Source organism: Diabrotica virgifera, chromosome 8 (genome assembly GCF_917563875.1).
Source record: "Diabrotica virgifera virgifera chromosome 8, PGI_DIABVI_V3a".
Taxonomy (NCBI): Eukaryota; Metazoa; Arthropoda; class Insecta; order Coleoptera; family Chrysomelidae; genus Diabrotica; species Diabrotica virgifera.
Window position 1 is genome coordinate 133,438,320 of NC_065450.1, and position 14,843 is coordinate 133,453,162.

At 33.5% G+C, this 14,843-nt stretch overlaps 2 protein-coding genes across 3 annotated transcripts in view; one reads left to right on the forward strand and one right to left on the reverse strand.

The window, feature by feature from the left end:
• LOC126889480 (methyl farnesoate epoxidase-like) overlaps positions 1–14,843 on the reverse strand; it is a 243,605-nt gene that overhangs the window by 216,394 nt on the left and 12,368 nt on the right. For both annotated transcript variants that reach the window (XM_050657807.1, XM_050657806.1), the window contains exons 3-4: positions 12,337–12,453; positions 7,416–7,532 (exon numbers count right to left, since the gene is read on the reverse strand). In XM_050657807.1, the coding sequence (XP_050513764.1) occupies positions 7,416–7,532; positions 12,337–12,453 (234 nt within the window). The remainder of the gene's footprint in view (positions 1–7,415; positions 7,533–12,336; positions 12,454–14,843) is intronic.
• LOC126889483 (prostasin-like) overlaps positions 14,274–14,843 on the forward strand; it is an 89,067-nt gene continuing 88,497 nt past the window's right edge. The window contains exon 1 of the mRNA XM_050657820.1: positions 14,274–14,397. Within this exon, the coding sequence (XP_050513777.1) occupies positions 14,365–14,397 (33 nt within the window). The 5' untranslated portion in view covers positions 14,274–14,364. The remainder of the gene's footprint in view (positions 14,398–14,843) is intronic.

The window sequence follows — 14,843 nt, forward strand, 5'->3', positions numbered from 1 at the left end:
ATTATTTTAATATCATTTTTGGCACAGTTATCATATGCTCTTTCAAGGTCTTCGTAGAATTGATCTTTAATTTCTTCGTCTTTTTCCTCGATTGACGCGTGCACGTTGATGTTGAAGTAGTTGAAGAATTTTCCTTTTATTCGAAGGATACATCACCGGTCATTTATGGCTTTAAAACCAATAATTAAATTTTTTATTTTTTTTGATACTAGGAACGCGGTTCCGAACTCATGTCGGTTCGGGTTGCAGCTGTAATAGATATCATGTTCTTTTTTCTGCATAATGCCGGTTCCTGTCCATCTCATCTCTTGAATGGCTGCAATGTCTATTCTATATTTTAGAAGTTAATCTTGGAGCAGCTTTAGTCCCGCTATCCTATACAGCGTTCTTACATTCCAAGTACTGATTTTTAAATCATTGTCCTTAGTTCGGTGCCTGGGTCGTCGTCTTGAATTCAGTCCGGCTTTTCTATCTCGAGATTTCGTAACAATAGTTTTTTTTAAAGAGATGAGGGAGCTAGCCTCATGCCCAACCCCCTTTTCGGAGGACCATTTCTCCCTTCCTCGTCAGCCCTGACCCCACCTTCCACTGGGGTTGGTTACCCAGTCTCCAATAGGGTTGCTCAGGTTTACCGGGCTTCACCCGTGTGATCCGGATCACACTTCTCGGAGGTGAGGATAGGAATTGAGTAGGAGAGTCTAGAGGTGTTATCTGGAAGCAACACCTTATGATGCGCATCACTACCCCATTTAAACCCCCTATATCATTAGCTACAATCCGTAAAAGTTTCAAGTTTCTAGATTGTAAAAAACAAGAGAATTTAGGCCTTTTTCCATTAAAATCGTTTTTTTCTTATTTAAACAATTAATAAACATAAACAAAAATTTTTTTTGTCTATTCGTGTATTGTTCCCGCGAATGCATATGTCTACAAATTTTCATTCATTTGCATGGAAGAAAAGGTAGTCAAATTAACATCCAAAGATTTGACGCAATCTATTGAACTAAATAAAAGCGTTTAAAAACAAACAAATCAGCGGGGCTACGAAAATCCGAGTATTAGTATGATACAATTGATCCAAAGGATGGCATAACCCAGACATCCAAAGTGAAAGTTATCCTCCAACACCAAATTGTTCTATATGGTCCACGTAATATTCAGAAAAAAGTCACACCATTTTGAGCGTCGGATTGGGGGGGCGGGGAAAGGGGGAAGAAATTAGTAAATTCGTAGTTTTTTACGTTTTTCGTCAATATTTATAAAACTATGCGGTTTAGCATAAACAAACTTCTATACAAAAATGTTTTATATTAAATTTAAAATAAAAAAGGTTCTATGCATAATCTTTCTAAAATGAACGGTTCCAAAGTTACGGAGGTACTATAGTATAATCGGTCCAAAAAAATGCCTAACCCAGAAATCCAAAGTAAAAGTTTTCCTTCAACACCAATTTGTTCTATATGGTCCACATATTGTTCAGTAAAAAATTAATTTTGAGTGTCTGGTTTGGGGGGGGGGGGGGAGATGGGAGTAGTTTTTTTACGTTTTTCGTCAATATTTCTAAAACTATGCTTAAGCGTAAACAATGTTCCATACAAAAATGTTCTATATAAAATTTAAAACAAAAAAGATCCTATACACATAATTGCTATAAAATCAACGGTTCCAGAATAACGGAGGATGAAAAGTGGAGGATTTCGATACTTTTTATATTTTTTGGGTAATTGATGATGATTTTGGGTGGTGAGGTTGACGTTTCTTCAAGGGCTTATCACTAACATACCATCGGCCACTGAAATAGGAAATTTTATTTACAAAACACAATCCTGTTAAAGAAAATTTCTTTCATCAGTAATAATATTATAAATTGCCCAAAAAAATAAAAAGTATCGAAAACCTCCACTTTTCACCCTCCGTAACTCTGGAACCGTTGATTTTATAACAATTATGAATAGAACCTTTTTTGTTTTAAACTTCATGTAGAACATTTTTGTATTGAACGTAAAAAACGTAAAGAAACTACTAATTTACCGAAGTCTCCACCATCTCCCCCCAAACCGGACGCTCAAAATGGTGTAACTTTTTACTGAACAATATGTGGACCATATAAAACAATTTGGTGTTAAAGAAAAACTTTTACTTTAGATGTTTGGGTTAGGCCTTTTTTTGGACCAATTATAATATTTTTCCGTAACATTGGACCGTTCATTTTAGAAGGATTATGCATAGGACCTTCTCCAACATCTCCCCCCAAACCGGACGCTCAAAATGGTGTAACTTTTTACTGAACAATACGTGGACCATATAAAACAATTTGGTGTTAAAGAAAAACTTTTACTTTAGATGTTTGGGTTAGCCCTTTTTTTGGACCAATTATAATATACTACCTCCGTAACTTTGGAACCGTTCATTTTAGAGGGATTATGCATAGAACCTTTTTTATTTCAAATTTAATGTAGAACATTTTTGTATAGAAGTTTGTTCATGCTAAACCGCATAGTTTTAGAAATATTGACAAAAAACCTAAAAAACTACGAATTTACAGATTTCTCCCCCTCTTCCCCCAAACCCGACGCTCAAAATGATGTGACTTTTTTCTGAACATTATGTGGACCATATAAAACAATTTGGTATTGAAGGATAACTTTCACTTTGGATGTCTGGGTTTGGGTCTAGTTATACCATACTATATACAGAACAGCAATTCGATCAGTGGTGATATATGGGACAGAAACCATGAGCCTAACAAAGAGGGAAGAAGAAATGTTAAAAATATTTGAAAGAACGATAGTAAGAAGAATTTATGGACCAAAGAAAACAGTGCACGGAGATTATGAAAGGCTGTTGAATTTAGAAATAAGAGACATACCTACTAGGAGGACAGGATATAGTGAAAGCTATAAAAAGAAGAATGGGAGAAGAGAAAGACGGGAAGGGAGAAGGGAAAGTTACAATGTGGAACTCAAATATAACAAGGGTGAAAGGAAGACCAAAAAGTAGGTGGGAAGACCAGGTGCTGGAGGACATAAAAAATTGAAAGTGCCAAGATGGAGACAGAAAATACAGGAACAGGATGTTACTTACTTACTTAGTCCTAAGCCTTTCTACCTTTAGGTGTAAGGCTGGTGGAGTTGAGTTTGGCATTGTAGTCTCCATGCTTTCCGATCTTGCGCTAGGTTTCTTGCACTTTCCAATGTCAATCCCTTCTTCTCGACTTCTTTCCTGATTTCATCTACCCACATAACTCTTGGTCTCCCTCTTTTGTTTTTCCCCTGCACTCTCGTTTCGAACACTCGTTTTGTTAGCCTCTCGTTCGACATTCTACACACGTGCCCGAACCATCTAAGTTGTCCTTCTACTATTTTTTCATTGATTGGTTCTAGTTTTAGGTTTTGTCTAATTGTTTCGTTTCGTATTTTGTCTGTCCTTTTTCTGTTTGCTATTTTCCTCAGGAACCTCATTTCCATAGCATTGACTCTGGATTTTTGTCTCCCCGTCAATGTCCATGTCTCGCTGCTATACATGATTGTTGGTCTAACTACTGATTTAACGACTGCCGTTTTTACTTTTTCCGGTATCCCTTTTTTCCCAAAAAATGTTGTTTTCATAGTGTTAAATAAGCTTCCTGTTCGTCCCATTCTCTCGTTTATTTCCATGTCTTGTTTACCATTTGATTCGATTATTACTCCTAGGTATTTAAAATATTCCACTTGCTCTAGTTGTTTCCCGTCTAATTCTATTGCGTGTGTCTTCCTCGTATTTGAAATTATCATTGTTTTTGTTTTCTCTGTATTAATTTTCATATTTATGTTTGATAGTTCTTCTTCTAGGATTTCAAGATTGTTCTGTAAGTCTTCTCTGTTTTCTGCTATCAATACCATGTCGTCTGCAAATAGTAGCTCCGATAGTTGAGTCTGTTTCATTTGCCAGTATCCTAATGTTAGTTTTCTCATTCTTCTCTTGGCTTTCTTTATCGCTTCATCCAGTACCACTGAGAATAGCAGTGGACTCAGCACGCATCCCTGTTTGACGCCTTGACTTGTAGAAAATTCTCTGGATTCCTCGTTATTGGTTCTTACTGTATTTGTATTATTTTTGTACATATCCTTTATTACTTCTATTATGTGTCTGTCGACTCCCCTTTCTGTTAGTGTCTTCCAAACGTCCTTTCTTCGGATTCTGTCAAACGCCTTTTCCAGGTCAATGAAGCACATATGTATCTCTCTATTTTTCTTGATTACCTTCTCACTTACTTGTCTTAATGTGAATATTAGGTCTTGCGTGCTTCTGTCCTTCCTGAATCCACACTGTGTGTCTTCCATAGTTGTTTCTATTTGTGTTTTTATTCTTGTCTCTAGTATTCTTGCTAATACCTTCCCAGGGATACTTGATATGGTGATACCTCGGTAATTATTACAGTTTCTCTTGTCTCCCTTTTTGTGTATTGGTAATATAATGTCTTTCTTCCAGTCCTTTGGTAATTCTGCTCTATTTATGATATCATTCATTAGTTCTTTCATGCTATCCATTCCCTCTGTCCCCATGAATTTTATCATTTCCGGGGTGATATGATCCTTGCCTGGTGCTTTGCCCAGTTTTACTCTTTCTATTGCTTTCTCTAATTCCTCTCTTGTTATGGATTCCACTTGTTGTTCTTCATTCCTTTCTTGTATCTCCCCTATGTTGTCCTTGTCTACATGAGTTAGCTCTTTGAAATGTTCTCTCCATCTTTCCATTATTTGTTTTTCTTCTGTTAGTACGTTTCCATTCTTGTCTTTTATATTCGGCATCGTGTGCTCTTTCTTTTGTCTGAGTTGTTTTAATGCGCCGTAGAAGAGTTTTTGGTTTTCCCTATAATTTTTTGTCATTTTTTGTCCAAATATCTCCCATGACCTTTCCTTTCCTGCTTTCACCGCTATTTTAACCTCTTTCCTTTTTTCTTTATATGCTTCGTAATCTTCCGGGTGTTTTGTGCTTAGGTATCTTTTCCATTTGTCTTTTTTGTTCTTTATTTTCTCTCGTATTTCTTCCGTCCACCATTCTGTTCTCCTCATGTTAGTGTTTGCTATTTTTGCTTTCCCGCAAGTTTCCTCAGCTGCTTTGATTATGCTGGTTTTTAGATATTCCCATTTTTTTTCTATATTTGTATTTTTTGCCCTACCTTTCAAAGTATTATCTAATTTTTCTTGGAATTTCTTCTTATATATTTCCTCTTTTAATTTGTAACTTTTTATTTTTTCATTTACTACCTTTCTTCTCTTTTCTTCTTTTTCCTCTGTTGTTCTCATTCTCATTATTACTAGATGGTGGTCACTGCCAATCTCCGAGCCTCTTTTCACTTTCGTATCCTGTACTCTTTTCCATTTGTTGCTGCTTACCAAAAAGTAATCTATGATTGATTTTTCGTTTCTGCTGTCTTGTACTCTCGTGTATTTGTGTACTTCTTTATGTTTAAATTTTGTATTTGTTATAACTAGTTTATTCTCCATACATATTTCTATTATTCTTTCACCATTTCTGTTTAGCATTTCTTCTCCTTCTTTTCCCATGCACTCCTCTATTCCGCTGTTGTTGTTTCCGACTCTACCGTTTAGATCTCCCATTACAATTATGTTTTCTTCCCCATTATCAATTTGCATTTGGAGCTCCTCGAAAAATTTATCTTTCTCTTCCTTTCTTGCATCTTCATTTACTCCGTAGGCTGTTATTATTGTCCATATTTCTTCGTCCATCAGTTTAATTTTCACCGATAATATTCTCTGGTTAACATATGTTTCTTCTATAACGTGTTGTAGTCTATTCGGTGCAATTATTATCCCGACTCCTTCTTTTGCTCTCTCTTTTGTATCCGCTCCTACCCAAAGTAACCAATATCCTTTGTGTATTTTCTTAAGACCTTTTCCTTTCATCTTCGTTTCTGTTATTCCTAGTATTTCTATTTTTTGTCTTATCATATCTTCTACCAGTTCTTCCTCTTTTCCATTGATGCTTCTCACATTCCATGTTCCCATTTTTATCTCTCCTTTTTTCTGCAATCTAGCTTTCCCCTTTTTCCTATTTTCATCCTTGTTTACCTTTGCATCATCTTTTTCCCTATCGCTTTTCCCATTCATTGCCTTGGTTGTCATTGTTGTGGGTCCGGTCTCATTATTTTCTTTTAGTTTTTTGAAGTCCCTTCCCCGATATTTCTGTGAGTTAGTATAAGTTTCTCTTTATTATGGTCCCATTTCCACTCCTTTCCATTAATCTCCAGTTTCATATATCCTATCTTCGTAGTATTACCTTTGTCTTTTTCTTCTTTTGCCATTTTCCTAATTTTTGCTTGTATTTCCCTTTCCTTTCTTGTTAAATCTGATTCTATATACACCTTTTGTCCCTGTAGATTTTTCAGTTTTCCTTTGTTTTTTAGTACACTCATCTTATCCGTTAGGTTTTCCATTTCTGCTACAAAGATTTGGTCGCCGATCTTCACCGCTCCTCTCAGTCTGACCTCTAATTTCAGATTTCTTCCTATGAAGTGTTCTACTGACTCCTTTACAGGCTTTCCGTCGGTAGCATCTAGTGTTAGGCCTTTTAATACTATATTATTTCTCCGTCTATCTTTTTCCAATTGTTCTATTCTATTGTTTGCCATTTTTAAACCTTCTTCCAATTTTTCGTTTTTTTCTTTCAGCTCCTTAATATATTCCATCGTTTCTTTTTGGTCTTTCCGTATGGTTCTTATTTCTGCCATCATTTCATCATTTTTCCACATAACTTCCCGCATCATTTTTATCATCTCTTCATTTGTGTCGTTGCTTTTATTCGGTGTTCGTCTCGTCAGGTTACTCTTTTCAAAATATAATTTATCTTCTTTATATTTTTTCTTCTTAGATTCTTCGTCGCCACTATCAGATAGTTCTTCATTCTTTCTATAGGTTTCCTTTCGGATTGTTCCTGTTCCGCCACTGGCCATTTTAAATTAAATGTTAACCTCAGCACTAATATAAATATTATTATTATACACTTAGAAGTTTATTTTTATTTCGCACAAGAACGCTTTTTAAGTTTAACGATTATCGATAACGATAGGTCTTTTAAAAAACCGGTGTTTTTATTGTGATAGGTTTCGAATTCGAAATTACCTTATCGCCAATACACCTGCCACACGACCTCTCGCCTCGCTTGCCAAACTCGAACTCAGGAACAGGATGTATGGAGGAAAATAACAGAGGACGCCAAGAGGAACCCTAAATTAGACTAGTTAACTGGAAAGTAGAAAGAATGTGGAGTGACTCACCACAATAAATGAGTCAATGAGCTCAATAAGAGTGGCTTCAACTCCGCACGGAGTGTATAGCCTGTATACTATACATAATATGTATAGTACACTACCTATAGATACTATCTATACAAAAAATAACAAAAATATTTACCTGTTTCTTTCAACAACCCTAGTGGTTGACTTTTTTCATGATCAGACGGTAACAGCTTAATAGAGGAAGACATTTGCTTCGTGTTAAGGGTTTGACTAATATTATTGTCCATGGGATCTAAAAATTAAAACTTTCTTATACATACTAAAACAAAGTTTTTGTACTTGATTAACCTTTCTGGGTAATTATGCTAAGGGTGATTTTATTACAATGGAGTTATTTATACAGAGTGTCTCCGAGAATAGTGCGTTCTTTAAAGGTATACGTAGAAGGCACCATGTAAAGCAAAAAAAGTCTTATAACATTTTTTTCTAAATTCAACCGTTTGGACAAAAAAACCGAAATACCTTTTGGAATGCAAATTGAAATCTGGCAACTACGTGCAATACAAAAATGTAAAGATAGACAGTCACAATTCAAAAATAGTAAGTTTATTTGTATGCATTACTGTTGTATCTGGTAGTAAAGTAATAAATCCTGTAAATATCGACGAAACCGATATCCATTTCGGCACGCGCCTTTAGTAGAGGAAACTCGCCAATGGCAGCTATGTACGCGGTTGCTCCCGCTTGTCGGCGCTAGTGTAGTTGGGGGTCAACGTTTTGATAATTCGTGAAGTTTGTATATGGTGTTTTTGTTTACGATGTAATAAATAATAAATGATGGCAGAAAAATACGGATCTTGGACTGTTTGTGCGTTGAAAAACGAATTGAGGAGAAGGAATGAGAGAGTTACTGGAAAAAAAGAAGCCCTTATCGAATGATAAACACAGCGAAATTTTTTTTTTGTATTGATCAACTCCTCCCACCTGACAACTGTGTATATGATATCTGCCTTACTTTTTTATCAATTTAAAATTCACAAATGAGTGCGCTCAGCATTAATTTTTGTGTTTATCTCATTTAAAAATGTGATATGTATTTTCACATATTTTCAAAATATGGCCGCCATGACAGTTGCGCATTTGGTGTAAATTTAGTTTAAGCATGGGTTGAGCGCAGTTGATTCTGCAATGTTGCCTTATTTAAAAAAAAATTATAATTCTTTATGGAAATATAGAATGTGTTAATTTAATTAAGTATAATTATTTGGCTGTTTGTCTACGTGAAAGGCGACCTTAAATTTAAGTTGAAATTAGAAAAATTTAGGATTAGGTTTAATCAGGTTATGTTTTAGTCACTACAGAATATTTGAAAGGTACTAGGTCACTTTAATTTTCAGTTATTAACTTGTTTATATTATTTTTGATTTAGGTTTGATCAGGTTATGTTTTAGTCATTTTAAAGGTACTATGTAACTTAAATTTTCAGTTATTAACTGCTTATATTATTTTCGATTACGCTAGGTTAGGTTTGGTCAGGTATACTTTAGTCACTAAAAAATATTGAGAACTTGAGAATTATTTCAAATTATTATTTCACATTTTTCTATACTATTATTTCAAATATAATTTTTTTTATATTTTCGCTCCATAAAAAGCGATTGTAGATGTGGCAACAGTGTGAATGTATATAAAATTGCATATCTTATTTCTTGCGTAAATTTTGACCTGAGTTTTATAGTGAAGTATTCTATTTCTTACAGTCGAATCTAGGGCCAATACGTAATCTGCTTCAACAAAATGTTTATTGCAGATACGTGAATTTATTGTCTGCACATATTTATCCCTTCTTATTGTTACAATCCACTTTTTTCCCATCAGAATATCGTTGGAAAACCTGTGTCCTGATGTTCTCGATAAGCACAAATGCACAGCAGAACTGCAGAATATTGATGCATTTTATTTTTTCAAATCTTATTCACACAGCGAAAAAAATTATGCAATATTTACTTAGAAATAGATTGATTTGAATATTGACGTAAGTTGACGTGACCTCCAACTACACGAGCGCCACCTACGTTGAGCTTTCCAGATTAGCTGCCATTATGGAATACCCTTTTGTTTTGGGGATCTAAAATAATACCTTTATAGAAATGAAATCAATTTAACGTTATGACACATCAGTCATACATTTTTATGTAGTAATTAAAAGCCTTCTATCAAATATCTTAATTAACAAAAAAAATCGAACAAAAAAATAAAATCTAAAATGAGTAACCAAATATGGAATAGGTACCCATATATGGAATATAGGCATAAACCAACATATCAATAACAAAAATATTCATAAACATCTGAGATCAAATAAATTTAAATAAGAAGATTGTGAAAAATAAAAGAAGTAGCTTAATTCACTTGCAGACATCACAGATCCATGTACGAAACTCTGGACCAGCACAATCATAATGAGCCCACTTACACTTAATCCACTATTCCATAATTAGGCACCAACGACTGTCCATATTTGGATTTGTACATTAGTTCAAACTAGTATCAACATTTTTTCAAATCGTAATGTTTTAATTACAGAAGGTCATAAAATATCAAAATAAAGGTATTACTATTAATAAAGGCAATAGCATAACAAGTCTGTATTTATGCATAATAACCAATAATACTCGTTGAATATACAGGGTGTCCAGAAACTCTACCGACAAACGAAGACAGGAGATTCCTCAGATAATTTTAAGACAATTTAACCCAATTCGCCTAGTCCGAAAATGCTTCCGAAGGGAGCTAGAGCTATTTGAAGATGGCGTCATGTAATTAGTTTTTCTTAAATACCTCCAGAACGCTTCTATTTATAAAAACAAAAATTGGTATGCACATTTACTTTTCAGAGATGGATCGATTCCATCCATTGCGAATTTCTAGTACCGATCATAGGCGTCCGTTTTGGGTAGGGCAACGGTTATTTTATCGCATAACTTTTTTTCTTAAATTTTTTTGCATTTTGATACTGGATTATTAAATTGTGAGGTATTCTAGTACTAAAAGGTACTCTTGATTTAAGTCGGTAGGATACACCGTTTTCTAGAAAAATCGATTTGAAAGTTATTCGTTTTTGAAATTTGAAAAAAAAATTTCAAAAACTTAAAAAAAAACGATGTATTTTACCAACGTAAAGTAAGAGTAACTTTTAGTACTCGAATACCTCATAATTTAATAATCTAGTGTCAAACATGCTCAAAAATTAAAGACAAAAAAGTTATGTTATAAAATAACTGTTGACCTACCCAAAACGGACGCCTATGACCAGTACTAGAAATTCACAATTAATGAAATTGATTTATCTCTGGAATATAAATAAATGTATTAGTTTTCGTCTTTCTAAACAGTTTTTTTTGAAATTTTTTTTTAATTCAAAAAGCGAAAAATGTTCATATCAATTTTTCTAGAACACGGTGTGTCCTACCTACTTGAAGCAAGAGTACCTTTTTGTACTAGAATACCTCACAATTTAATAGTCCAGTGTCAAAAATGCATAAAAGAAAAAAAAAGTTATGCGATAAAATAACCGTTGCCCTACCCAAAATGGACGCCTATGATCGGTACTAGAAATTCGCAATGGATGGAGTCGATCCATCTCTGAAAAGTAAATGTGCATACCAATTTTTGCGTTCTGGAGGTATTTAAGAAAAGCTAATTACAAGACGCCATCTTCAAAGAACTCTAGCTCCCTGAGGAAGCATTTTCGGACTAAGTGAATTGGGTTAAATTGTCTTAAAATTATCTGAAGTCCTGTCTTCGTTTGTCGGTAGAGTTTCTGGACACCCTGATATACCTTTGAAATTTTCTGTGAGACGATAAAACAAAACGCGCTTCTCAGACACGTATCGTTCGCGCATCTGACACAGAGGTGTGAATACGGTAATAAAGAGAGCGACTGAAATAGAGGATGGTCTTGTAGTGCGCTTCCAACTTATATTTTCGGAGAAATCAAGGAATTCCATATTAGGGCACTATTCCATATTTGGTTATTTCCTCTATTTACATTACACCCTGTCTTCGTCCTCAATGTCAAACAAAACAAGAATTTGTTTTTATTGATTTTGAAACATGGGGGAGTATGGTTTAAAATCAACATTTCAAAACCATTTTTTTATTTTTTTTTTTAAATATGGTACGTTTATTTTATTTTTAAATTAAATAAGCTTATTAAGTACAACTATTACAATTCAAGAGATTTCTAACAAAAATTTAAGGAAGAATATTGAAAAATAAGCCAATGGTGGCAAATTTTTACAGACACCTTAAAAAATGGATTTTGCAATGGACATCAGAACTCGTCACTGGATAATGTGGAACAAAAAGTTCAAAAAGATTTCATTAGCTTATGAGTATCACGCGACAACGCTGTCCAGTTTTTTATTTTTAACGATTTTTGGGTTCTTGGTATCACCCGGAAGTCAAAAAATTCTTTGTAGCAAAAGGATGAAATTAAAAAATTCTTAGGTGCATTAATTGCGTATTAGGAATTAAACCATAGTTACTTAAGTAAAAGTTATTGACCTACATTCCCTGTGTCAACAACCTTAAAATCACACCTCAAATAGTAATAACAAATTTTTATTTATTTATTTTTTTCAATTAAAAGGCTGTAATTGCATATTAGAATATAGTTCGTCAAACAACTATTCAGGATAAAAATTTTCAATATTGTGAAAAATACAGCTACTCTTGAGCGATATTCATATTTTTTGACATACCTCGTATAATATTCATAAAATTTGATATCTGATAGTTGAATCCATTCAGAATTTTTTATGAAGAATGACTTTTTACGTAAAATTAAAGGTCGCGGCATATTATCATGCACGTAGTGTTTCCAGCACGTAGGCCAGTCTCCGAAAACCTGATTGTACTGAAAGGTGTCTGATACGGTACGTTCCAGACAGTGTGAATTGTTCATTTTTAAAACCATTAAAATCAATATTTTGCGAACGATAGAATGCCGCGACCTTAATAATAAAAAAGTTTTTCATATTGTTCCATATTACTGGGATATACTGTATGTACTGCATAAGAAAAATATTTACCTGCTTCTTTCATAAACAGCTTTAGTGGTTGACTTTTTTCTTGATCAGACGATAACAGTTTAATAGATGAAGACACTTGCTCCGTGCTAGAAGTGTGACTACTATTGTTCACGGGATCTAAAAATTAAAACTTTGTTATAGACCAGGGCGCATCTGTAAAAATATTAGTACATTTGGACGTTGAGAGGTGACTCAAATTTTTTTGCAGAAATTGCTTGAAAATAAATCAACTAATAATATTTGAGTTATCCTCCCTCTCAAAACGGTCCGGAACATTGTTTAAATAATCAAAATGTCAAAAAATTAAGGAAAAATTCGATTTTTTTCTTGGTTTTTTGATTATAACTTTAAAAGTATTCATTTCCGAGAAAAGTTGTACTGACATAAAAGTTGCGTAATTAAATTTCCTACAATACAAAACTGGTTAAAAATTTAAAAAACAGTAACCCTTCTTGCAAAATAGCAATTATTGTGAAAAAAACATACAAAAACAAGTATTCGCATTTTACGTTTTTCAACCATTTATGCTACACTTAGGACCTTCATATTTCACCCTGATAAACTTTATGATACAGTAAAACAATACTGTAAATTTCATTAGGATCGGTTTGATAGATTTTGCAAAATAAATTTTGCAATCCAGCTTTGGTAAAAAAATTCATTTTTTCAAAATGTTACAGGACTGAAAATAAAGCAGATAGCAAGTTGAAAATTTTTTTGCGTATAGAAGTGTACCGTACCTTTAATTTGAAATTTTTACAAATTAAAATCGATTAACACCACGGCGTCAGAAATTTTTTTAAATAAACATTAATTGTTAGTGCTACGCGCAGGACAGCGGATAGTTTGCTCTGATTGGGCATTCCAATGACCTTTGATAATGATTGATACATTTTAATTTTTATTACATTTCGATATAAATAAATAAATTTGTTTATCGCAAAATAAAGACACATACTCTATCCTTTGAAATAACACTTTTATTAGCAAAAACTTTCTTTGTTCATATATTTTAACTTAAATAATAAAAGTTTATTATTTTTAAACATATGCAATTGTTTAAACAATATTTCACAAACAATAATAAAATTAGTTTGTTTTTTGTGGAATTAAAATATTAAAATACAACAAAATATAGAGTAAAATAATAATATATTAGATAAAGATTGGAAGAAATTTTGGTGGAAATCAACTTGTGTGAATCGAACACCGCTGTCCTACGCGTAGCACCAAAAATTATTGTTTATTTCAAAAATTTTCTGACGCCGCGTTAATTAATCGATTTTAATTTTGAAAATTGCAAATGAAAGGCATAGTACACTTCTATAAGCAAAAAAAATTAAACTTGCTATCTGCTTTATTTTCAGTCCTGTAACATTTTGAAAAAATGAATTTTTTTTCCGGAAGCTGGATTGCAAAATTTATTTTGCAAAGTCTATTGAACCGATCTTAATGAAATTTACCGTATTGTTTTACTGTATCATAAAGTTTTTCTGGGTGAAATATGAAGGTCGTAAGTGTAGCATAAATGTTTGAAAAACGTAAAATGCGAATACTTGTTTTTGTATGGTTTTTATTGCTATTTTGCAACTAGGGTGACCATTTTTTAAATTTTTAACCAATTCTGTATTGTAGGAAATTTAATTACGCAACTTTTCTAGGAAATGAATACTTTTAAAGTTATAATCAAAAAACCAAGAAAAAAATCGAATTCTTCCTTCAATTTTTGACATTTTGATTATTTAAACAATGTTCCGGACCTTTTTGAGAGGAAGGATAACTCAAATATTATTATTTGATTTATTTTCAAGCAATTTCTGCAAAAAAATTTGAGTCACCTCTCAACGTCCATCTCAAAACAGATGCGCCCTGGACTATATACATATCCACTGAAATATCTTTATGATTTATTTCTTATTACAGATGGTGCATTTTTTTTGTAAAGGTTCAAACGGCGCAGATAGTTTAATTTGGCAGGGAAGCCCACGAGGGGATTTTTGCAGTTACTCGAGCGCGTCATAAAATCACATGGGGAGAAACCCTGTACCAAAGAATATAGACGTGAGTAGAAGGCTACTGCCCTGTAACCTTTTAGCATAGGATTTTGTGTTCCCACTGAGTAGGTGCATAGACCTGATAGTCTAAGAGCTAGTGAACCCTCCGACTAACGGTCGTCCTGTAAGGCTAGAAATTTTTCTAGTGATAATTCGTAGCACACCAAGGCTAAAAACCATGACCTGGCAGGCGTGTATCTACCAGGTGAATCGAAAAGTGCAAATTTAGGGGGTAAAATAAACTTTCTCCTGTAAGGTTTAAATTTAAGTATGTGTTTGAGTAAGTCATTTAGAAGAAATGTGTACAATGACAGGCGATTCTAAAGAGCATAAGACCTTGCCAGGCGAGGGGAAAGATTAGGGGATTTTCCTAAAATTATTCTTTTTGCATTGAACAATTTTTTTAGGTTTTTTGAATAATTTCAAACAGACAAGGTCTTTAGTGATTTTTCT